The 25,720-nt window shown below is 39.0% G+C and overlaps 3 protein-coding genes across 3 annotated transcripts; 2 read left to right on the plus strand and 1 right to left on the minus strand.

The window, feature by feature from the left end:
- Positions 1-318: 318 nt before the first annotated feature.
- On the minus strand, positions 319-6,834 carry ints7 (integrator complex subunit 7). Its single transcript, XM_077711234.1, has 20 exons — positions 6,425-6,834; positions 6,153-6,282; positions 5,922-6,068; positions 5,594-5,731; positions 5,245-5,291; positions 4,904-5,103; positions 4,704-4,826; positions 4,492-4,609; positions 4,274-4,402; positions 4,060-4,157; positions 3,681-3,920; positions 3,315-3,452; positions 3,007-3,213; positions 2,576-2,770; positions 2,259-2,362; positions 2,061-2,129; positions 1,590-1,722; positions 1,428-1,526; positions 880-1,068; positions 319-675 (listed from the first exon to the last, which is right to left on the minus strand). The coding sequence occupies exons 1-20, from the start codon at positions 6,516-6,518 to the stop codon at positions 394-396; spliced, it is 2,880 nt and encodes a 959-aa protein (XP_077567360.1). The 5' UTR covers positions 6,519-6,834; the 3' UTR covers positions 319-393.
- On the plus strand, positions 6,698-12,200 carry dtl (denticleless E3 ubiquitin protein ligase adapter). The gene is made up of 15 exons (XM_077711236.1): positions 6,698-7,073; positions 7,468-7,602; positions 7,667-7,759; positions 7,836-7,897; positions 8,032-8,152; positions 8,277-8,342; positions 8,435-8,550; positions 8,630-8,703; positions 8,789-8,895; positions 9,002-9,106; positions 9,257-9,369; positions 9,443-9,532; positions 10,273-10,390; positions 10,492-11,117; positions 11,639-12,200. The coding sequence occupies exons 1-15, from the start codon at positions 7,022-7,024 to the stop codon at positions 11,702-11,704; spliced, it is 1,944 nt and encodes a 647-aa protein (XP_077567362.1). The 5' UTR covers positions 6,698-7,021; the 3' UTR covers positions 11,705-12,200.
- A 648-nt stretch (positions 12,201-12,848) lies between these two features.
- Positions 12,849-25,609, plus strand: ppp2r5a (protein phosphatase 2, regulatory subunit B', alpha isoform). Its single transcript, XM_077711074.1, has 13 exons — positions 12,849-13,965; positions 19,057-19,253; positions 19,738-19,839; positions 20,058-20,150; positions 20,780-20,910; positions 21,519-21,578; positions 21,787-21,895; positions 22,023-22,076; positions 22,249-22,299; positions 22,389-22,508; positions 22,635-22,762; positions 22,899-23,000; positions 23,238-25,609. Exons 1-13 carry the CDS (start codon positions 13,818-13,820, stop codon positions 23,368-23,370), a joined length of 1,428 nt encoding a protein of 475 aa, XP_077567200.1. The 5' UTR covers positions 12,849-13,817; the 3' UTR covers positions 23,371-25,609.
- Positions 25,610-25,720: the final 111 nt, after the last annotated feature.

A 25,720-nucleotide genomic window follows, 5' to 3' on the forward strand; every position in this document is an offset into this window, starting at 1 on the left:
CTAAATGTCAGCCGATTAATGCAATACTATTGTTTTGTAAAAAAAAAAAAAAAAAAAAAAAAAGTAGTCTCGTGCAGAGGATGATCACGATTAGTCTGCCCCCTAAGGGCGCATTTTGTGAAAAACCATTCGGTCATCCAAAGGCATCCATTTAAATGTCCAAGAGATTATTGCATTATGAAAAGGTCTTGGATCTCACACAAATTTTGCATGATCTTTTAAATGGCTTTCATGGAGAAAATCTTTGCCTGTACGGCATTCAAGACTGTGTGGAATTCACTCGTGTCTTTTACTGCGGGTCAAAAAGATCACCAGAAATAAAATCTAGTCTTTTAATCCCTGGAACAATTATATACATAGGGACAAGTGAGTATTTGTAACTTAAAATACTGACTAGAAGCGACTGTAAGCGCTCCTCTGAGGGGCAGGCTGAGCTGCACTTTGCTGCATTTGGTGGCGGAGCTGCTGGGAGTACGGATCCTCCATGGACTTGACCGCCAAGGTGGTTTTGGGACCGGTCTTCCACTCGATGCCACACTCATCCACCACAGAGGCCTCAACTGTGACAGCGTGAGTGCCCAGAATGGAAAAATTGAGTAGGAACTGGGTGCTGAAGTAATCATTGTGGGGTTCTACCCGCTGCTCAATCTCATTGGTTGTACTGTCCAGCATGATCTAAAAAGTAAACAAATGATACATTTTGAAATTGTGCTTGAATATGATATGACAATGACATAATTCATCACATAAGTTTCCTGAAGAGCAAATTTATAGTGTGGCAATTACTTAAACTGCAAAAAGTAGTCGACATACTATCGCTGTGTGTCAGAGCAGAGGCTTCTTAGTGAGAAATTCTATACATTTGCACTGGATGAATACCTTGAAGTCCGCCCCTGGACCCTTGCTCTGCAGAGTGGACGTGACATTGAGACACACCGACTGGATCTTCCTGAAGAGACCTGGGCTGGAACCGTGTTGAACAACCCCCTCAACCTTGAGAGTCAACTGCTGATTATTTTGTACTGGGATGGGTTCGTTGGGTGTTCGTGGGGAGGGCGAGAGTGCAAGCTGGATAAATGAGCACAAAAACATGTCAGTGATGAGAGCATACGTATTATCATTCAATAATGGATATCATTAAACAATAGATTTGCTGAAATCAGCATTGCATTCATTTTGATGATACATACATTATAATAAAATAATATATCTTAAGAAAATAAAATATTACATGAGAAAATAAATAAGATTACTTTAATAAAAGACATTTGTGAAGCATTGGCCTTCTGATTTTAATCAAGGATTGTATGTGTTTGGTCAAGTGACATTTAAGACTTTTGAAGACCCATTACACCAATTTCATGTAATGCTGTGCAACTTCAAACGTCAGGATTTTAGGATTTAGCAGAGTAAACTCATTCTGTTACCTTGATGCTTGTTGATTGAAGCTTTTGGAAGAAGTACCTCTGGAAAGACAGTGGGACCTTCAGCAGGGCTATAATGGCATCACAAAGACAGCCCGTATGCTGACCAAGATAAAAACAATGTCAGAAAACCTGAATTACAGTAGACATATATCCATATCCTACCAGGTAAGACACTGGCGGATGCTTCTTGCCGAGGTTTTCCACTTCCTCAAGCACACGGGTAAAGACTGACATCATCCTTCGTTCATATTCACTCTCTGACTGAACTGAGCCAAGGGGAGCATATTCCTGATAGCTGCATACACAAAAAAAATGGATCAGTTCACATTTAAATTCAATGCAATGCACGTAATGCTTTAGTGTGACCGTGTCAGGCTGAACACAGAAACTGTCCACAGTGAACTCATTAGCATGCGTTTAACTAAGTTGACATTTCCCTGATAGATCTCCAACAAGGCACCACATGGAAATGACTAATCCACTGAAATGCCAGAGTAGTGTAGGTCAGAACATAATGAAAGCAAAATATGTATGAGTAACCAGCATTTAGTAATGTGCTGTTTTTGATTCCAATGGGGATTCTGTCAAAAATGTATACCAGTGTAGTGTATACCACTCGTTGGTTAGGCATACCTCACAGCTTGCGGGTCCAATATCAGGGCTTCTATCACGTGAGAGACGAGCAGACAGCTCTGCTGTTGTCTAATCGGGTCATTAAGATAATAAAAATGTAGCAGAATGTGTCAGTTGGGATGTAGAGACCGTGGTCGAGAAGACATGCACTTTTTTCAAAAGGAAAAATACTTCAGTGCATTACTAGAAATAGGATACAACTCTACATTCCGCAAGGTGGCGTAGTCAGCATCAAAAGATGATTGGTGTAATTCAGCATAGCGAGCAGCGAGACTTGTGAACTCTTCCTTGCATACTTTCATCTGAAAAACAAACAAGTAGATCACTTTTAGTTCAAATATAGTATATCAAGTAATCACTAGATAAAATATTTTATTTTTCCCAAAAACCTGTCAATGCACTTTAAATTTTGTGGATATTATGTATAATTGGACAAATTTGTTTTTAAAAAAAAAGGGAAATAAAAGAGATGAATCAATTGATAATTTGTTCAATTGTACACTTCTTTTTTTTACCTGTTGAGAGATGCGACCACAGCTCTGAAGGTCATGACCTGTGCTCAAGGCGAGAGAGGTGGCCACAGCGGGAGGAGGGCTTGTCTTGAGACTGTTGCAGGTGCAAATAAGCTGGGACAGTGCTTGCAAGTTGTCGATGCGCAGTTTAATGAACTCGCACTGGAAAGTAAGTGGATTTAGAGGAGTGCTGGCTGCCTGCAGGGAAGGATTAATCACATAACCTTACATTAATGTCACAGTTGCGCACGTCTCGAGATAAATTGAAATGATACAGGCAGGTATTATGCACATTAATTCGCTAACAGGCAGCGAGGGATCTGATCTAACACCAAGACTATCAAGTGGTTCATCAACTAGGAGCATCTGTCACTAGTGATGGAGTTAGTGAAATAAATGTTTAATGACAGCCAGATGCCTGGCAGTTAACTTACTGTCAGGGAGGCGATGCCCTTTTGGTAGGAGCGTAGGGCCTCGGCAATGGCACTCATGGCTCCGCTGTAGTTGCCATCCTCCATGTCTGTTAGGCACTGCTCGGCCTGGGAGAATTCCTTCAGGCTGTTTAACCAGAAGTAGAAATGCTCTGATGCCACGCGGGTTCGCAGACTCTGGTAGAGCTCGCTGGAGAGCTTGTGGCACCCCTGTCAATTCAGGAAGAGTTTACTGCAACCACACAAATTTCCACCTAGCAGTAACTGCACTTATTTCTATACCTTTAACCATTAACAAGACATAGAATTACCATGCGGGATGCCTGCCGTGCAATCCGGTAGACGGTCCAGCCATTTGCGACATTCTCCAGTTGCTGTTTGATGACTGTCTTTACTTCTGCTGACAGTGATGACTGGCTCGCAACAAAAATTACAGTCGCCAAAGAAACCTGAGAGAAATTATAAAGATGTAAAGGGGAAAAGAGAGAGGATAAAACAGTTAAGATATAGTTAAAAAGGAGCTCTGTTGATTCTACAATTTTACCACTGTATTCCTAAAGCAACATGCTAGTGAAGAGTAGTCAGGATTATTTGAATGGGATATCCCAAGGGAAAATTTGTGATGATTTACTAAACTCGAGAAATTACAGAATAATTGCATGGTGCACTTTTCCCACCAGAAGCTCTTGCTGTTTGTCGGTGGACGACTGACTGGCCACTTGGTAGAGGTCCACCAGATCTCCCAGCATGCTTTCTCCCAGCACCGGCAGATGAGTGGCAATGGCTGAGAGTGTGTTGCACATGAGAACACGAGAGGGATCACAGGACAAGTGGAGTTGACCTAGCAAGAATTCCACTGCAGATTGGCTGAGGTGTGGTCGATTCTTCAGCAGCTTTACTAATGAGGTAAGAGTGGTCTGAAATTCAGAAGATTTGAAATTTGTGAGTGAGCAAAAACTAATTCAGACTTGTCAGAAAAATTGCTGAGCTATAATTAAGATACTGTGGATAGTTATTTTATTTAGAGAAATGAAGGCAGAGAACATATTGGCTTACTTTAAGAGTAGACTGGGCCCCTGGGCTGCTATCTTGACTGCAAAGCATCAGCAGCGACTCCAACCCTAATACTGTATCTTGCTCTAGATGGGTAATATCTGTGGATATACAAATGGAAGGAAATATAAATGAGTATAATTTCAGAAGAAATTGCTTATACAGGGCTGTAGGAAGAGGTGGCAATAGATAATATATCAGTGGAGAGTTAAAGTACCCTTTTCTGGACAAGAAATTACAATATTGGACAGCACTACAACCCCATGGGCAGCGACAGCCAAGTTGCTATGGTAACAGCACTCTTGTGCCAATTTCACCAGGTCAGTGATCTGAAGGGGGGCAGATACTGAAGAAAATGTTTTCATTAGCAATTTAAATTTAAATGGGAAAAACATGGAAATTATGTCAGAATAAATGACAGAATATGAACCTCACCTGTTGTTTGACTGAAGTACTGCTTAATTGCAATTGTTTCAGACAGAGTGGAGAGAACAGCCAACATGCCCAGCTTCAAACTAACATTAGGACTACTCAGTGCACACTCACAAAGGGTCTGCAAGTAAATAAGAAAATGGCTAATGTTAAGACTATGTGATGGATTTATTCCATCCAGTTTCAGAAGAATCTCATTGACAGCTGACCCTGACCTGTGTGTTCTCCTTTATCCAAAGATGAGGAGCCTTTTTTGCAAGCAGCTTTAGGTCATTTATCGCCAGCCTCTTGACTGCTTTGCGTGGGTCATCCTTCAGGTATTGGAGAAGAAGCTGCAACTATTAAATACCAAAACAAAACATTATCAAAAGGACCCCTATAATAGAAGTGGTATTCTTCATCCAAAAGGAACTACCTGCTTGGGTATGTCAATCAGGGAGGAGGCAGCAAGCTGGGTGAAGGTATGCAGGGTCACAATGACCATGGGCGTTGAGGGATAAGACGTGACTAAGTTTTGCAAAAGCTCTCGACTACTGGATGCCAACGTAGCGTCGTGGTGCATATGCTGCAGCATGGGGATCAATTTCAGCTTCAGGTCAACTGGAGTCTCCAAACCTGTGGCAGAGTTAAAATAAAAGGAAATATGTTTATTAACAACAGTGTGTAAATTGTGCATCACAGATCCTTCTGTCTTTTAAGAAATAAAAATATTGGAGCAGCTAAGAAAAATGTGCAAACATAATTAAAAGGTATTACCTTGAATCATTTCACTGACTTTGTTACAAATCCCAGCAGCAAAGACTCTAAAAGCGTACACAACAGTTAAATAAGAAGGAGAAATCATCACAACAAAGCTTTCTACCCTTCCTTGAGCAATTAAAGCAGAATTTCTCAATTTACACAAAATATTTTAAGAATTCGGGATGTTTTTCAGTATGGAATCTTCATAAACATTGAAAAGCACCAACTACGCACCTCCGTTTTTGTACCAACTATAGATACAATGGAAGAAATTGGATGGTTGCATGACTGTATTTAAATCTACACAGTAGTCTCTTAATAAATTGTGTAAACATTATGTATACTGTTTACAACATATATTTACTTTGACTGTGCAGAAAAGCTGGCTGCAGCAAATATTGCAGCTTCTACTTCCACATTGTCATGAGAGTCTAGACTTTGGCGAATGTTGTGGTGTGCATTCTTCCTCTCTGGGATGATGGAGGCCAAACTGCCAAGCATCCTGATGAAAATGGAAAAACAATTAATAAACTGTAATTTTTTTCTAAGTCAATTGAGTCAGGCACACTGAACAAGTAGTTCTGAATATAAAATTATGTTTCACTTATATGTTATGCATTCTATATAGAGTGAGTATGTAAAATGGAAACTGGTTAGATCATTCCATAAGAACAAATTTAACAATAGATTACCTGAGGGTAATGGCTCGGGCCACAGGATCATTGCTATGAATGACAGAAAACACTCTTTTGACAAATTCGTCCACATTTAGGATTTTTTCTAGATGTTTTTCACTCTGTTGCGTTACTTTCAGCACACAGAAACGTAGGAAGTTATTCCTGCAATAAATACAAAACACAATCGTTAGAGGGTACATTCCTTTTTATGTTGTTTATTACAATGTAATGCTAACTGAGACATACCCAAGTCTGAATATATCAGCAAGTTTTAGAAAGGCTGAGTTAATGAGGATGGGGAAGGGGTATTTTAGGAAGAGTTTGGGGAAGAGGACCACAGCTTCACACTGTTCTCCAGGCTTTCCCGATCGCAGTCCTGGGTACAAGTACATACACACACATTCCTTTAAAGGTAAAATAATACACATTAGCGTCCTTAAGACATGTTTTGTGTAAGTGGCTACACTCATTATGCATCTGAAAGATGCTAACGACTAAGCAGGCTAGCATATGGGTACCTTTGTCGAGCTCCAACAGTGCAGAATTGGCATCAAGTTCTTGCTCGCCATAACACGCCTCCGACAAGAACGAGCGCGCAGTTGAAAGAGACATTTCTGAGCGTTTCTTGATTATTTACATTACAAGAAATACTCTCTCACGTTTACTGACATTGTCACATTCAACCCGGACATAGAAGTGACTGTTTTTTTATACTGACAGGTTTTCACAATAAGGTATACATGACTGTTCCCAACCCTGTATGATGCGGTTATAATCGTCGGCTGTAAATGAAGTCGGTGTTTACCTGTATTACAAAAAACACAAAAAAAGTAATTCGTATTTTAAAATATAATGTATTTAAATTATTCTTAACGCCAAGCGGCGCAAAGATATCGGAAAAGGAAGCCGCCACAGATCGGAAGTTGAACTTTGGACCAATCGTAGCCCATAACGTTGATCTAGCGCGTAATTCAGTCGCTGTTTCAGGCGTATGTTCGCGGGAAAGAACAGGCGCCCGAACGCAGAGAAGAACTAGCAAATAAGGATCTATCCCTATTTGCTACAGTAAATATACTTTGCCATATTTTAGAGGTAACCACCACAGAGGCATAGGGATGCTTTTCCGTTCAATTGTTGGCAATCGTCTCGGTAGACAACGGCAAAATGGTAAGAAAATATGTCTATCTTTCAATAAGAGTACCGCGCAGTTGAACGTTACCATTCAAAAAATCACATTCTTTAGTTATTTGATCTTGTGCTTGTTTTATTTAGTCTCTCTAAATTGTTCTCTTTTGATTTATCATGATAAGCTTTAGTTGATTTGCAATTCAACACAGAATCGATGATCCGTTTTAAATTATCTTTAGAACTGCTTACTTATGTATAACATGTTACAATTACACATCTAAATGACTTGGTTTTTACTGTAAAACAGTAAACTGAGATATCAGAGCATTTTAGAATTTGCCACAGAAAATGACAATTTAGCAGTTGTCAAGATGATACCATAGTTGCTCAAATTATAATATTTACTGTATATTAAATGCATTATTTTTTCCAGCATTACCTGCACCTTGGGCCAAGTACCCTTTGAGTTCACTTCTGGAAGGCTACAAGTGTGTTCGCCATGATGAACACATCTCCTATGGGAACCTCGGTGATTCCGTGCCTCCATTTGGATTATCATTCTCCTCAGGTAGAGCAATTTTCCATCATGTGACAAAAAGATTGAGGCATAATTTTGTATCCACATCTAACAGTACAAGAGTTTCAAGACGTTCTGGCTGTGACAAATGAAGAAGGCATTGTTAGGATTTACAACACGGAGGGGCGAGGAAGCCGACTTCTGAAAGGTATCCATTGGCAGCATTTTTGCAGCCTTGTGTTTTTTTTTTTACTTCAAGAGGGTCTAAATATGTATTCTTCCAGAATGGCTGGCACATGAGAATGCTGTCTTTGACTTGGCATGGGTGCCAGGGGAGTCTCAATTGGTAAGGTATTATCCTTAGTAATAATTAATGTGATGGTGTACCTCATTTATACTCAGAATGTGTTATTATAGAGGTTTTTTTTATTATTAATTTCTTACCCTTTTTGTCAAAATCAACAAATGCATCCACTTTAGGTAACAGCTGCAGGTGACCAGACAGCCAGGTTGTGGGATGTTAAGTCAAGTGAACTTTTGGGCAGCTTCAAGGGCCACCTCTGTAGCCTCAAATCAGTTGCATTTGCTCCTGAAGAAAAAGGTGCGTTGTTTTAAAGTTCTGTTTTATTGTTTGCTTATGTATTATGTGTGCAGTATGTGTTTCTGACAATCCAAAAGTATTCAGATTTATCAAATTATTGATGGGAGTTTTTGTCCTCTTACAGCTGTATTCAGTACTGGTGCAAGAGATGGAAATATTTTAGTTTGGGATATCAGGTGCAGCAAAAAAGGTACAACATGCATCATTTATTTTATTATTCTATTTAAAAAAAAAACAAGATCTGAGTAATCAGAATGTTGCATTGCTTGCTTATATTCCCAGATGGATGCTACAAACCAGTCAAACAAATTCAGGGCGCTCATAACAAAGCAGAATCAAACCACCCATCTAAAACAAAGAAGAGACGACTCAGCACCCGTGGCATGGCTCCGAGTGTGGTGGGTGTAATTTAAAAGGCTTCATCCAAGCAAATACAAGCTTGTATGGTGGGAAATCTGAGCTTCCTTTGTTTTACAGGACACTCAGCAGAGTGTAACTGTGGTTTTATTCCAAGATCAGCACACTCTCATCTCCTCAGGGGCAGTTGATGGGTGAGACAAAGCCCATCATATGCTTCCATGACATTTACATAGCAAACTATTCATTCATATATATTTTTTTTATTAATCCTTCAAGGGTAATTAAAATTTGGGACTTGAGGAAGAACTACACTGCACATCATCACGATCCCATCCCCCTGCAGACGTACCCTTATCCCGGTTCTTCCATGCGGATGCGACTTGGTTAGTCTTGAATCTTTGATTACAACACATGCAAATATCTGATGAAATGAAAGCACCTGACAAACAAGCAGTGCATGTTATAAATATTATTTTGCTTATGTTCCAGGTTATTCTGGACTTGTCCTGGACTCCACAAGGTCTAATATAATGTGCAACTGTACTGATGACAACATATACATGTTTAATATCAGTGGAATAAAAACTACACCAGGTAAATGCTCAATTTAGCTCACACTGTTTACATATTGTGTATAGATGATGGTCACAAGGATGTAAGTGAATATTTTTAACCAGTAGGTATCACTAAATAGCGCTTTGAAATGATCAAAGATTGTTTATGATACTATGTTTTCTTCCACAGAGGCAGTGTTCAGTGGCCACCAAAACTCATCATTTTACATCAAGTCCACAATTAGCCCAGATGACCAGTTCTTGGCCAGTGGTTCAAGTGATAACCACACATACATCTGGAAGGTAAGTGATCATTTCACTCTTTTTTTGCCATGATTTTCAGCAACACATATCTTCATAAATAACTCTATTCCAGATCTCTGATCCCATGCATCCACCAATGACACTACAAGGCCATAGTGAAGAAGTGACATCTGTTGCATGGAGCCCAGTAGACTTCACAAAGGTGCAATTTTAGGTTAACATGTACATGCATTTACAGTGAAGTACATATACAGTGATAATTTTACAATTGGCACACTGCGAGTCCCAGGGATTCGCTTGTCTGAAAACTGTGCGTCCCAGGAAACTTGTCACGAGTCCCAACATACTACGGATGCAAATAAAACATAAACAACGATATATAAACATTCAGATTTAATTTATTTATTATATGGTTTAGGGTTAGGGTTTATTTATCATTGTACTAGTCTTTCAGCTCGTAGATCCTCCTCTCTTTGCAGCCAAAAGTCTTTTGAAATGTGCGTATTTTTCCTTGCTTCCCCCGTTTTGCTTCATGATCATCGATCGAATCTTCTGCAGTTCTTTTCTTACTAGTTGCATTTTTTAACTGCGAAATAACTATCCAGACTGTTTTGCTTTTTCTGAAACATTTTTTATCTTTCTTACACTATTACGAAACTCTTGCTATCGCTTTCTCTCCTTCGTCTGCTAGTGTCTGCTAGTCTCGTTCACGCGAGAATTATTTCGCAAAGATTATGTGGAATAAATTGGTTTGCTATCGGATATATGTGTTTTGGTTTTTTTTTTTTATAAAAATTTCTTTGCGTCCGAAAAAAGCACATTACTTGAAATTGTGCGTCTGGAAGAAAAGCTGTGCGTATCAGACGCAGGACGCAGAGGTAACGAGAACACTGCATATATGTGACATACATTGTTCTTAATTGAAATTCTCTCTTTTGGCAGATTGCTTCCTGCTCTGATGACCACACTATCCGTATCTGGCGCCTTCATCGTGAAAGTGATGGGGCATCAGTAGGAGAGGCCAATCTTGTTGGATGGGCATCTGAAAAGACTCCATGCAGTAAGGACAATAGGCCATATTTTCTTTCAATTGGTTTAACTGATGTTTTTTTGTGATTATTGGTTACAAATATTTTTAACATTCATAACAAATATTCTTAGAACCATCAAACCCCACTGAAACAACCCCTGCTAAGGACCAGAGGGGTCAGAGCATCGGAGTGCTTTCCTCGCCGCGTCTTGCCGCCTGTGCTCCAAGTGGGGCCGCCTTGCCTCTACCCTCCAGCACCACGTCCTCTCAGTCACAGCAAGCCAAATCTACAAATAGCCAGAGAACCCCAGGTTCTATCAAATCATGGTTATCCCCAAGACAAGGATCTCCAAGCCAAGAGAGCCCACATCAAGTTCTGAGTCCGTGTCCTCAGAGCCCACCGGGCAATGAGTCTCCTAAGGCACCACGGGCTAAACGCAGGCTAGAGACTGATGATGGCTTATCTGATGAAAGTGATAACCCAAAGCAGTGTGATTGTGTCTCAAAACTCTACTTGGTTGCCAAAAGAAGCCGTGTGCAGTCTGGTATCTGTTGCCAAGCTCAGGAGGGTCTGCTCCAAACAGACAATAATAATGAGGAAGGGCCAGCAAAATCGAGACAGAATGGCAAGGAGAATTGCAGCCCTGGGGTGACAGACTGGCTCTCAGTGATGGGCCAAAAGATGAGAGGTAGCCCAAGTCGTCCACGAAGCCCTAGTGCGCCAAAGAAACAAGCTGGCAAAGGACCATCGTCACCGGTAAGCATACTCGTGAAAATGTGGTTTTTAAATTCTCATTGCCAAAGGCCACAACTTGATAAACTTTGATTGCTCGCGTCACAAGGGAGGAGTTGAAAGGCATATGTGCATTTCCTGAATCTTAGCACTACCTACTGTAAATTCCTGCCAAGTTTCATTGACTGAGCTGATACAAAATTTGAGTTTGTATAGAAACTTTATGGTCCGGACTGAATACCACTGAATACCATTTAAAACCTATAAATTGTGCTCTTGCATGACACAGTATCTTACCTTCCACATTACACTGTATAAGAGACAAAAGACAACCACTTATTTTCGGTATTTCCTCCTATTAACACAGGCCATCACAGGTATTCGGAATATGTTGCCAGTCAAGAAAATCATGCTCAGTTATGTATCTTGCCACTTCATTCAAAGACACTGTCATTTACTAAAAGGAAATCTGCAAACCATGTACTGAAAGAATAACCCTTGTAAAAATTGTTGTTTGACCATTTCTCTAATCTTTGTTATTTCAGACTTTAAGATCACCACCGAAGATGAAGAAAATTTTCTCTTACTTCATTAGAAGATGTACTGAGTGACCCTACAGATTTCCCTCTATTTGATTTTATTTGAAATGCATAGTTTATTATTATTATTTTTACTGAGTATTAAAACTGAAATGAATCTTTGAAAACCAATTCATTTAAACTTTGACACACGCACAAATTCTTACACCACCTTTAACTGTTTCATATTTATTGAGGAATATTTTGTCTCCTAAGCATTTAGAATTCTGCGCATAGTGCTGTGCAATGTTGTGCTACTGTAACATGGTCTCTTGTCCCCCAAAGCATAAACATTACAGTAAATTCATCATTTTTCAATCTTGGATCCCTTTTATGAACACTTGTAATTCATTCATGTTGTTCTTCCCTTCACCAAATTATTTTTGTATATCGTTTTTTCATAATTCAATGCTCCATTTGTTAATATGTAGAAAATAACAAGCAATTGTTGTGTAATTTCACTGTCTTTGCAACACAACTGACTGAGCAGATTTTTTTTATTATCAAAATGAAAATATTTTAAAAAGTGTTTGCTGTCTTCAATTTGTTTTAGGTTTCAACTTTTAATGACAATTGCTTACATATTTCTTCCTCATGTTAAGTACAATCACTTCAATGAGTCATAATAAGAAAATAATACATTAGAATAACATTTTAATGTAAATATGACAGTAATTGTACAGCACACATTTTAAGATGGTTTGAATTACTTGTCTTGGTGCTACTCTAGCAAAAACAAGTCTCATCTCATCTTCTGAACCACTTCACACACCTCATTAGGGTCACTGGGGTTACTGGGGCCTATCCCCAGCTGACTCCAGGTCAAAGGTGAGGGATACCCTATATCGATGGTCAGCTGATCGCAGGGCACGAAGAGTCGGAACATCAAGCACACTCACACCCACATCTAGTATCAATTTAGAGTATGCAATCACCCTATGTGCAAACTCCACACAGGTGAATGTGACCTAGATTCGAACCCAGGACCCAGATCTTTGAGGCCATCGCGCTAACCACTTGCATCACCGACCCGCCCAACAAAAACTAGTGCATCCTGTATTTGTTTTCGCGTGTCACGTGTAGAGTACTGCATGTCCCCGCAACCCTATTGGATCAAAAGTTTCCTGTTTAGTAAATTCTCTTCCACGATTGGTTTCTGTAGATGTCAGTTGTGAAGCCGTCACATGCAATGCAGTCTACCTAACTGTACTGTAGGTCGACTCGAAGCACAACGACACATCGGTGCTGTTGGGTTTGTTTATGGCTGCCGTCTTGCTGCGCACGTTTGGTAATGTGACACATCGAAAATAACATTTTCATTAACTGGGATGCAGGAAGGTAATGAAGATCGTCCTTTTGCTTGGAGACTTAACGAATACCTCGTGATTACGACTGGGCTTGCAGCTAACTTTTAGGCGTTCAAGGCGTAGAGGGAATTTGAACTTCATCGACCGCGAGTGAAAATACTCATCGGCCGTCAAACCAGCGGCCTGTGAATTTGGCTTTGTTTTGATCTTATTTATTATTGATCTGGTAATGCTTAGGATCCAATAGATTTACGTGAAAATACTACTTTTTTTGCCCCTGATCTCGACGGTGGAGCAATGTGTAGATCCCGATCCATGATCAGCAAGTCAGGTATGCTAACAAGCTAGTTGCATGTTAGCTGACAGATCAGTACGGTAGTTCGTATATTCATACATCTCGACAACTTTATCGCACAAACCGAATTCAATTATCAGTGAATATTTTAACATTTTATCACATTTTAACCAAGATCGGGCTGTCAGAAAGTCTACTGTCATTTTCCCGGACTCTGCTGACTTGTTGGTTGTTGTATTCCAAAGGCTATGTTGAGTTCTAGTTTGGCTAATTTAATATCCTTCTCGACGATCATTACCTTAAAACATCTTGCTGTATATAAAATGCAACGTCCTCAAATAGCCTAACACCGACACACAATGTCGGATCACGCTGAGTAACGTCGCATTTTTTTTGTCAAGGAGGCGAGCGTCAAGTTGCGCAGGTTGCTCCACATTTTTGCGCGGATGCGAAAGCTCGGGGGGGGTGGGAACACACCGAGGAGACCTTGTTTTTGTGATTCTGACGAGGAGGGCTACAGCCGATCATCCTTGGGCTCATCAAAATGTCGGCTATCTCTGCTTCCGAGAAAGTGGACGGATTTACGAGAAAGTCTGTGAGGAAGGCCCAGAAACAGAGAAAATCCCCCAGCTCGTCTCAATACAGAACTCAGATCGCCCCAGTGGAGCTTTCTACACTGCCTCAGCTCAAGGGTAAGGGAATCATGATGGGGGTCTGCACTCAGCAGGCAGTTTTAAATAGGCCATCACTCTGACACTTACTTCTGTTCTGTCCACTGCTGAGAATTTCACTTTGAGATCTGACTTCCTACATTTATTCAAATCAAGTGTATGAAACTTGAACTTGTCATTTCAAAAGTGCGTTTTGGCCAAATACTGTATTGAGATGGTAATCCTTGTAATCAAAACAATGACCACATGGTGCCTTGGATATGTGTTCTTGTGTTTTTCCCCCCTTAACCTTTAATGACCAGAGGCAACAGCATTAATGTTGGAAAAATCCTCATGCATAACAAAAATGTCATCTTCTCCCATAGGATGGTAGAGGATTTAATTGCAGTCATCACTTTATATTGCTTGAAAGTGAAAATATTCAAATTCTATATTGCTTATTCAGTGATAATTTTACAATTGGCACACTGCGAGTCCCAGGGATTCGCTTGTCTGAAAACTGTGCGTCCCAGGAAACTTGTCACGAGTCCCAACATACTACGGATGCAAATAAAACATAAACAACGATATATAAACATTCAGATTTAATTTATTTATTATATGGTTTAGGGTTAGGGTTTATTTATCATTGTACTAGTCTTTCAGCTCGTAGATCCTCCTCTCTTTGCAGCCAAAAGTCTTTTGAAATGTGCGTATTTTTCCTTGCTTCCCCCGTTTTGCTTCATGATCATCGATCGAATCTTCTGCAGGTCTTTTCCTACTAGTTGTATTTTTAACTGCGAAATAACTATCCAGACTGTTTTGCTTTTTCTGAAACATTTTTTATCTTTCTTACACTATTACGAAACTCTTGCTATCGCTTTCTCTCCTTCGTCTGCTAGTGTCTGCTAGTCTCGCGAGAATTATTTCGCAAAGATTATGTGGAATAAATTGGTTTGCTATCGGATATATGTGTTTTGGTTTTTTTTTTGATAAAAATTTCTTTGCGTCCGAAAAAAGCACATTACTTGAAATTGTGCGTCTGGAAGAAAAGCTGTGCGTATCAGACGCAGGACGCAGAGGTAACGAGAACACTGCTTATTACTCTTCTGTGTTATGTATGTTTGCTGACTTCAATTGTGGATTTTTTTCCCAGGAAAGGCCCTCATACTGTGTGTTTTGTAGTTTTCCAGTCCTCTAAAAGTAGTTGGCAGTAAGCAAACCCTGACTGATCAGTGACAATACGGGTCACTCAGCAGAGCATAACGTTTAACTCTTTAAAGGATGAGACAACTTTTGTTATTATATAGTAATAATATATTGTGTTTTTTATTAATTATTATTGCAGTATTATGTTTGAAAATAATCTTCTATATAAATAGCTGGAATAAACGAGAAAATTAAATGTTATTATGAAATTTAGCATAGTGAGCAGCAAAGAGGTGTCATTGACTAATACTTTAGTTACTCACTTGATGGTGACGATCCATCAATAAAGTCCTGCATTACTTTTCAGCTTGAATAACCAAAATTTTTTTTTTTTTTTTGTGGAATCCCATTGGATGTGGTTTGCTATCTTGTCTTTGTCGTTTCACTCCATGACAAGAATATTTCTTCATGTTTGGGGCCGTTATGATGTAAAGATGCTTAAACGCCGTGCGCTTAGGGTTCGTTGGACTCCCGCTGTGTGATAGACACCAAAAAGATGAGTCACTTAGAGACCATCATAGTTGCCGTGGTAACCTGAAGCCTTGAATGCAGACTAAGGAAAGGTTTATATTCTAAATACAGCTATCATAATCTAGGTTGATATTTCTGTCGCTGGGACGTTTTTAGCCAAGCTGTGATTTCTAACTCAACTTCATCTTACAACAGAATGCGGTGACTAACACCCTGGCAGTGTTATAATATTAATTCTATGACATCGTGTAATAACGTGAATCAATACATGAAATGAGTTAATACTATTTAAGAGGTTGGCAAATAACAGTGAAAATACATTTGTTCTGACATTTCAATAGACATATTTTACTGTGCTGTGCAAGTCTGTATCAATGATTCTATTTCCATCATGTCTGTCAGCAGATGATAAGTCAATAAATGCTATCACGCAAACTCCATTGCTGAGCAACAGAATGAATGTGCTATAATGAAAGTCATAATGATGACTTTTGGCAGGCTTGGCTGTGCTCACAACCATATTTTGAATAGAATTGCAGCTTTAACTGTGTTGCTAGAATATGTGTAGTGGGAAGATGTAAATGGCTGCATTTGTGAAGCTTCCTTCCTCTCACACACCCACTGATACAGTTGCTTTGAATAAACAATCTGATTGGTTTGGATTTGCTCATGTTATGCGTTTACCACTGCAAAGAACAGAAAATTCCACCCACAACTGTTAGCAAGTCACACCTGAACACCCTACCTATTGAACCTGCCACACATATCTATTTGGTGCAACAGAAAATTCCAGGGGGTCATGCAATACATGCAGGATGACAATATTTTAAGATATGCATACTTTAATATATTTTATTGACCTACTTATTTAGTATGATGCACTGGTAAATATGTTGGCTGGCAACTATTTAAGGGTGGACCTTGCCTCATACAGGCTCCAGCTTGTCCAAGACCCTCATGAAGATAACGGATGTTTGTTGTATGTTAACTGTGCATACTGTTTTTCCAAAAATGCTGACTCCTTATTCTCTGTCTTCAGTACAAACTGGTTAGTATAGTTTCAAATACATCTCAGAAAAGCCTTTTTACAATGTTCCCACAAAGCACTGAACTGAAGCACTTTAATATTAACAGTGTGAACATTTAATAGTCTTTTCGTACTACAGGAGAGACCCTATGTATCACCCATTTAGAATCACTGACGTAAGAGGATAGATAACGTTTGCCGCGATAAAATAATACTCATTGAAAAATTGGCATTTAGCTTTTGCACTATAGATGTTGTAACCACAGCAGCATACAAATGCACCCACCATCTGAGTATTGAATATCTGTTTCCGTGGGGGTTGTTGACCTCTGCTGCACCAGGTTACTGAAACATGGGGTGCTAAAATGGAAAATTGTTGCATAACATAGCTGTAGTCTCTAATGCAGTACTTCTGCTGACATGCAATGTATTTTTACAGTAATATTGTGAGTGGGTAAGTGGTAAAACTTTTTGCAAGATTTTTTTCTTGTAAAAATTCAGAGAATTCACCATTATACACAAAACAGTGTGATACACCCGTAAGAGGGTGACAGTGGGGCGTCACACACACCACATCATTGGGCCTGTGGGATGTTGACAACTTGACTGATTTTTTTTTTGCAATATTCTTATAACTCATATTATAGTATACTATACATTTTCAACTTTTACATTGTACATTACTCATGTATGCTCTACACATACAATATAAATATATATTTTTAACATCTAGAGACAGTAAACCTTGTGCCTATGATTTAATGTAAAGTTGTCTGTGTTTTAAAGACACTGTTTTGCAATTTAGATGTGCAACCAAATGGTTAGGACATACCACTGCCTTATTTTGCTGGTGTGACTGAATTATTGTAGGTTCAGGGCCATGTGATTTTATTATATTGTATCCTTGGTTTATTTGTATGTGTAAATAACTTCCAGACACATTCTAGCTGGATGAATTCGGCACGCACAGCTATAGAATTTCAATGGAAATCGCTTTTTTCTCTGGTCCACTACAGAATTCTTTTTACTTGTGTATCTTCATCAGAAAGGCAAAAATAGCATCACATTATTACACCCTTAAACTGTCTAGAGAAAAAGAAGCACTTCAAATACATGGATTTCAAACACTGGTGGTCTACAGTATTTTATAATACAAGATAGGACACTGCTAGTGGTAATTGTGTGCAGAAAAACAGCAGGCTGAAAATGTCATCTCATGCATAACCATGTCATTTAATAATTGTGAATGATCATGCTGTGTATTTGAGAGCATAGTAAACAGCAAATGATATCAAAACCAGAAATAAATGGTGACATTGACCTAAGATTATAGAAGACATGTTCATTAAATGACATTTTTATATTTACTGAATGCCAACTTGTCTTTTCCCCCATGTTAGCTCTACTTCTCGCATTGACTTCATGTCAAGGTGTCATCAACACTGTGACCCTTACAGTTTCGTAAGTGCTTTGTCGGATGTCAAAACCATCCGCTGATGTTTTTTTTTTTTTTTTTAATTTAAGCAAGTCTCTTACTGCTTTGTGGCCTGAAACACTATGTAATGCTTGTTTAGTTGCATCACTCTGTACCAGAATACATGTTATAGCTTTATATGTAAGATAGTATTTTTTTGCCATCCAAAGTTGAATATCTTCTGCACTAGTTTGCATTATTTCCATTATTTACCAAAATAACCTAACCCGTGATTTTTGCCCAAGAGCTAATTAGGTTTTTCCAACTTGAACTATTGATTTTCAGGGCATATTTACTTGGGCTAGATGGAATAGTTCTTGCCTGTTGTTGTGGAAACAAACTATACTCGCCTCAAAGATGACTAGCATTTCTCTTTTGGGGAAAAACTGCAGAATGTGAATATTCACCTTTGCCTATTTTATCTTGTTCTTAAATAAGACATGTTATAGGATGCATTCTTGAATATTGACCATTGTTTCCAGCAGTTGTAGCCTGCATGCACAATAATTGTGACAAAATACACCTTACAAGTGTTTGACTTTGACCCAGCACAAAGTGACTGAACCCTGCTGGTCTCAGCAGGGATGCTGTTTTGTGGCCACAGTGATTACCTATTCTGTACTCCAACATAACATCAGTGCGCCAGCCTGGGTAGCTTCCAAATGCTGTTAATAGAATGACTGGGTGGGACAGCTTTAATAACCATGGACATCCTTACAGTCTAATCCACAAAAGGCTTTACAGTCAAAGCTGGGAATGACTAGACTGCCTTCTTTGTAGCTTAATGTCTTAACATTATTATGCTTGGTATATATGTTTTGCCATGGATGTGAACATTCCAGGCAAAATCAGTACTTTGCTGTTATACTATGCATTCATATTGGCTTTGTGTGTAGGACAGCACATGCATGCACGCTCTCAATTTCTGAATTTTCACCTTGTCTGATTCCAGATGCCCCCTCTACAGAGCAGCAAGAACTTTTCACCCAGAAACTCCAGCAGTGCTGCATGCTCTTTGACTTCCTTGATTCTGTGACAGATCTGAAGAGCAAGGAGATCAAAAGGGCCACACTGAATGAGTTGGTTGACTATGTCTCCACTAACAGAGATGTACTGGTTGAATCGGCATACCCCGAGATCACCACTATGGTCAGTAGAGATGTACATTTAAAATATAAAACAAATGAATGTGGCACCATAGTAATTCATGCCAATTGCATCATGCATTGTCCACTTTGACATAGTAATAGTAAAAAAAATAAATCAAACTAATCTATGCCCTAAGCTTTACATTTATGTTTCAGGTATGTATGCATTTTGATCTAACAGAGAGATATCCTCTCCATATGCTCTGTGAAACACCTTATGCACTCAAGAAGATTACAAAATAGAGGCTGATCATCTCTACTGTCTAGACAGATTTTGTACTGTCAGCTGTATTTGGGATACTGTACATTGCCCTGGCTCTAAAACGAAAACTCCCTATTAGCCATATTTGGGAAAGTTTGCAAATTGCACACAGTCACCCTAATTAAAGTTACTACAGCTCCAAAAAAATCCAAGTGATACATTGACATTGAAGGTGCTAGATAGTGTAGGTTAAAGTAACATTGATTTTTTTTTCCCCCTACAGATTAGCACAAACATATTCCGTACACTTGCACCAAGTGACAACCCAGATTTTGACCCAGAGGAGGATGAACCCACACTTGAAGCTGCATGGCCTCATATCCAAGTAAGGATGTGATTTTGCTGCTTGCCTCTTCCTTATAGAGTTCAATCCTGTTGAAAGAGGCTGAGCTGGAGTTGGAAAGAGACATTCTGGCATTCACAAAAAAATCCTTAGGATGCCATTTCTCTTCCCTGACATTGTGTTATAAGAAGTGGAACAGCTGCAAAAATCAGCCAAACTATAATATTGTCTTCATTCGTTCTCTCTTGTGTGTCTTGTAGCTTGTCTATGAGTTTCTGCTGCGTTTTCTTGAGAATCCAGACTTCCAACCCACTATTGCAAAACGATACATTGATCAGAAATTTGTACTGCAGGTAAGCTTTTTTTCCCCATCAGTTCATTTGGAAAACATTCATAAGATATATTTTTTCATCATTAAGAATGTGGTCAATTCTGTGTCCTTTTTTATATCTATACAATTTGTTTTAAATTCTCTATGATTGCATTTTTACCTTTTTTGTATTGTATTTAGCGTGGAACCTTTTGGAATGAAGCAATTGTGTTCTGAGTAGAGGGCAAAGTACACATAAATAGTGTCCCACCCTGTCTGAACTTTTAGTTATTGCACAGGAGTCCCTCACTCCACAAGAACCAAAAGGCCTGGAATGTTGGCTTGGATGCATCAGAGGTGCCGAGACTGATTTTCCATGATGCGAGCGTGTCGTGGGGAGCTTTAAATAGCTGCCTGTTGTTTTGCTCTTTAGGATGAGATGAGAGGGCTGTGGTTTGGAGTGATTTGACAGAATGGATACATGGAGGTTTTGGGTGGCAAGTGGAATTTAGAAAAAGGCACCCGTCCAGCAGTTTGGTCAATTGAACTTCGGTTCTTTAAAAAAAAAGTTACTTCTGTCCAACTAGGAGAATGCCAATTATGCTGAAAGCATGCAAACGTGCAGCATTACAAAATTAACACACTAAATATGTCTCAATTTTTTTTTCTCAGCTTCTAGAACTGTTTGACAGTGAAGATCCAAGAGAAAGAGACTTCCTCAAGACCATCCTGCATCGCATTTATGGAAAGTTCCTTGGGTTACGAGCCTTCATCAGGAAGCAGATTAACAACATCTTTTTACGGTGACGAACCTTATTTTGTTATGTTACTCGTAGTGTGTTATGGGTTTCCTATTGAAGACTCTAAAGGAAACTCAAACTGTAAAAATAACGCTGAAACGTGGGAAGCCGAGCAAGTTCAAAGTATGCTTTGTCACTGTCTTTGCAACACAGCATCTGAATCCATTAATCTTGCTTTTCCAACACTGAGAAGTACAAAGTGCACATGGTGGCAACAAACATTCCCGACAAAGTGTTGATTCTTTACAGCTCTTGTTGCCGAGTGACAATGGGATTTAGACGATTGAAACAGGGGGCCCTTGATGTCATTTCCAACAGGCAAGGGTGGGAAAAGGGATGCACCCACTTTGACCATCTGCCATTGAGGATAAAAATAGTGCCGTTGTTGTAAGGTGCTGTATGTACATACCAAAAGTGCATTGACGTGGGTTACTGAACACATGAGGTGAAACATTTTATTCTGTGTGCCCTTATGGAAGTGGCTGTATATCTTAAAAGCCGTTTTGTTTCAACCAAGGACCATGCACCTTTATATTACTCACCTATTTGAGTAAAATTGTCATGTTTGTGTGTTATTAGCTGTTTATGTAATTTTCATTTTGCCTTTCTAGGTTCATCTATGAGACTGAGCATTTCAATGGAGTTGCTGAGCTACTAGAAATTTTGGGAAGGTCAGTGAAAGATAGGAACACTCTATATATTGTCTTTCAAGTCATTTCTTTTAGAAATTAATATCAGACTCTTATTTTGGTTTGAATTTTACTTTTAGTCATGCAAGTGTTCTTTGCTAAGCAAAATTTGCTTTTCAGTGTACTAATACATGATACTTCTGACCTATATTCAGTCATTATAATGAGGACTGTACTGTATGTGTTTCAGTATCATAAACGGCTTTGCACTGCCTTTAAAGGCAGAACACAAACAGTTCCTGATGAAGGTGCTAATCCCATTACATACTGCAAAGGGTCTGGCCCTCTTTCACGCACAGGTAGGAATATTTCTACCCTGCCATCTAGTGGTTATCAAAACGTGTTAAAAAAAAAACAAATAAATCCCAGATAAATTAGAGAATAAAGCATCATATATCATGTTGAGCCACTTATCTTGTGTTTCAGCTTGCGTATTGTGTGGTCCAGTTTCTAGAAAAGGATCCAACACTAACTGAACCGGTAAGAAAATAATTAATAAGACATTCCTCCCACTCTACACACTATCCTGGAGCCTTAAAATTAGTCAAGCTGCATAAAAATCTGTTGCTGCAAACCACCCACTTAACAGTGAGAATGATACATTATTCACATTAAAGGAGACACCAGTCAATTGTTTGGTTTTCATATTTAGGTAATCCGAGGTTTGCTGAAGTTTTGGCCCAAGACCTGTAGCCAGAAAGAGGTAAAGGGGAAAAATCACGGTGCCCAAATTCTGTCCATCTGCTTGGTTTCCCTTTGACACTTTTGTTTGGTCATTTTGTTTCTTACTAGGTGATGTTCCTGGGTGAAATTGAGGAGATTTTGGATGTCATTGAACCTACCCAGTTCAAGAAAATCCAGGAACCATTGTTTAAACAGATCTCCAAATGTGTGGCCAATCCTCACTTTCAGGTGCATTTTGATCCAATTATTTAATTTTTGGCTGGTCATTTAAAAAAAATAAATAAACAATAAGTAATAGACTCTCTTATGTCTATGTGACCAATTGCTGATTTTTCTTTTTTTGGGCATTGACAGGTAGCAGAGCGAGCACTGTACTTTTGGAATAACGAGTACATTCTCAGTCTCATTGAAGAGAACATCGACAAGGTCCTCCCCATCATGTTCTGTAGCCTCTATAAAATCTCCAAAGAGCACTGGAATCCGTATGTACCTCCTAACATACATCTGCTAGGGAAATTGTCTTTGTCTCTAAAATTATTGATATTGATTCCTTCCAACTTTTGGAAATGTGGTTTCACAATGCATATGATTTTTGACCTCTCAAATTTCATCTTTTAGGACCATCGTAGCTCTGGTCTACAATGTGCTGAAGACACTTATGGAGATGAACTGTACACTCTTTGACGAGTTAACCTCTTCCTATAAATCAGACCGGCAAAGGTGAGCTAAAACTGACACTATGGAATTTTGGTCTATTGAAATTAAATTTGCTCATCAAACACCTGTTAGGAACTTCCTACCTTTAAACAGGATAATAGGCAACAGGGGTTGCCATGATTGGGCATGTATCCAGGAGTAACCCTATATGCTTTATAATGCTTGTAATATTAACCTTAACCCCAAAATGGACTGTGTCAGGTTCTAGAGATGTACTAATATTGAAAATATTGTTGTCAGGGAGAAGAAGAAGGAGCAGGAGCGTGATGAGCTCTGGAAGAAGTTGGATGAGCTGAAAATCAGAGAACACAACAATAGTCACAAGCTCATAAGTGTCCAAAACAACAACAAGAATAGCAATAATAATAATTAGCGTGCCGCAGACTTGGCCATGGCATCTAGCGAGAGCGACCCACGTGCCAAATTATACTCGGTTCAAATGGATAGGTGTCATCTCTGCATCTGTCGAGAAAGGCTGAACAAAGACGGGAAAAGGACAAATAACACCTAGGTGTTTGATAAAACTGCTTGAGAGACTAGAAACGCCTCGCAGAAGAGTTGATGTTCACGGCAGTATCTTGTTGACTTGTCTGCTCTTGTCGTATGTATTTGGTGTACATGTTCTTTGGTTGGGGAGGGAAATGAAAAAAATGGTGACTTGAACTCAGCAAGTCAAATTGTTTCCGCGACCAGCTGAATCGCTCGACAAAGATGTCTATTTTGTACTGTCTTTGCTGCCAACACTTGTGATGACCTTAGTGGTACAGGGAAGTGCATTATAGGGAATATGGAGGCAGATGGGACCGCACCCACACTGAGACATGTTGAAATCTATACTAAAGAGCCTCTATTAGTAGTAAATGGAAGAATACTCCTGATCCATTTGCCAATTTGGTATGTCTGTGACTTGGTTTAGTGGGGGTGTTTCGAGTTAAATATTGCTCTTCACTGTTTTACATTTCAGGCAAATGTTTTTTTTTTGTTTTAATCTGGGAGAAAACCGAGCAGCTCAGCAGCTTTTGAGTATTAACACTGAAGTATTGACACAGGGATTTCAATTTACACGTTGTAGCCTGGGTTAAGAATTCAAGTGATGGTTGCTTGATTTTGCTAGGAAATATAGTCATGCTGCTGTCATGTATTTCAGTTCAATATAATAGTCTTCAAATAGCTGCCGTCTTCATCTAAAGCCTGGAAACTAATACAAAATCCACAATGCATTGGGTTTGTTTCGAACCCTACTGTCTGTGCCCTAGTAGATGTTTCCAGTCTTTATGTAAAGATGTTCAGCATAGTAATGGGATGTATTTCTGTCATGTCTAACTGGGCAGGTGAGCAAAGTATTTTTTTTTTGTTTGTTTTCATTTTAAATTTTGTCTGTAAAAAATAAGAGAAGCAAATATAAGACATATAGTACTATATTTTTCCAAAGTATTTGTTTTGGCTGTTTTACAAATGGACTAAGCTTGGATGCCAGGCAGGCTTGATTGTACAATATATTTGTCAAGTGGTTATATTTGTTTTAGGGATGCACCATTGGCAAATACATGCAGGTAGATTTGAAACAAAACATTTTTAGTAATCCTTACTGTGTATTCTCGGTGGTTTATATTTTAAGAAGGGCTGACAAATTGCATGCCAAATGCAAGAAATTCCGTGGCGGGAGCCCGGCGAGCTCGGCCGGACCCGAGCAATATGGTGTGAGAGTCGGGCTCCAGGTATTCTGTACTTTCAGGAAATGTACGTTTTTTTTAAAATTATTATCAGCATTCGTGCACCTGCAATGGGTCTTGCTTTACCTACCTTGAAGGGTTTTGTGGGGGGCTGGTTAAGAGCTATGAATTTCTTGGTATCACAACATTTTTACCTGTTTTGAGTTCATTATTAGTCCTGTAATGGTGCATCCCTAATTTGTATTATATCGTATAGAGGATATAAAGGAAAACACCACTCTGTTGAAAGGGGACCTACAGATTATGACATTGTTAATTCAGTTCTAAATGTAGTTTCAAAGTATTGATGTAATTGTACAGTAGCATAACAAAATACTGGGCTTAACATTCTACTGTCACGTCCAGATGAGCTATAAAATCAGGCTGTACGATTTCAATAGTACCAAACTGCTGGCATTGTGATATCTTCACTGTCGTGCTGTCATTGTGCAGGAACATGAAAGGGTCCCCTGAAACAAACAAAAAAAAGTTATCCAGATCTCCTCGCATTGAGATGTTATGAAGTAGTCAAGCAAGAAAATAAACACTTTGTTGTTTTGAGAAGCCAACTTTACCATCGGGTTTTGCTCATACCTATCTCCTTAAGTAGATTTTTTGATGTTGGGCAATAATCATTAAGCGTACATACCTACAACATAGGAACCATACCCGGGATGCTCTTTTTTGTTATTGTTGTTTTTAATGGATTTTCTTCACCTGGTGTTTCTTTTAAACCTCACATATTTTTGGGTTTTCTGATGCCTTTTTGTCATCACAGCATTCCAACATCAGTCATGTTTAAAGTAACTTTCATGGGGGGGAACAGATGGAACCTGATTTGTAATCTCACTATCTCATATAGTTTCATTAAATAAAGTCCACTCTCTCTTTGTACTTCAAGCATAGAGAAAACTTGTATTTTTTATAAACCAAAAGTATACCTCCCTACTCCCAAGCAGTACACGTTGGTGGCCATATGAGGGCAATATGATGACAGCTTCTACTTTGAAG

Source organism: Stigmatopora nigra, unplaced genomic scaffold (genome assembly GCF_051989575.1).
Source record: "Stigmatopora nigra isolate UIUO_SnigA unplaced genomic scaffold, RoL_Snig_1.1 HiC_scaffold_25, whole genome shotgun sequence".
Lineage (NCBI taxonomy): Eukaryota > Metazoa > Chordata > Actinopteri > Syngnathiformes > Syngnathidae > Stigmatopora > Stigmatopora nigra.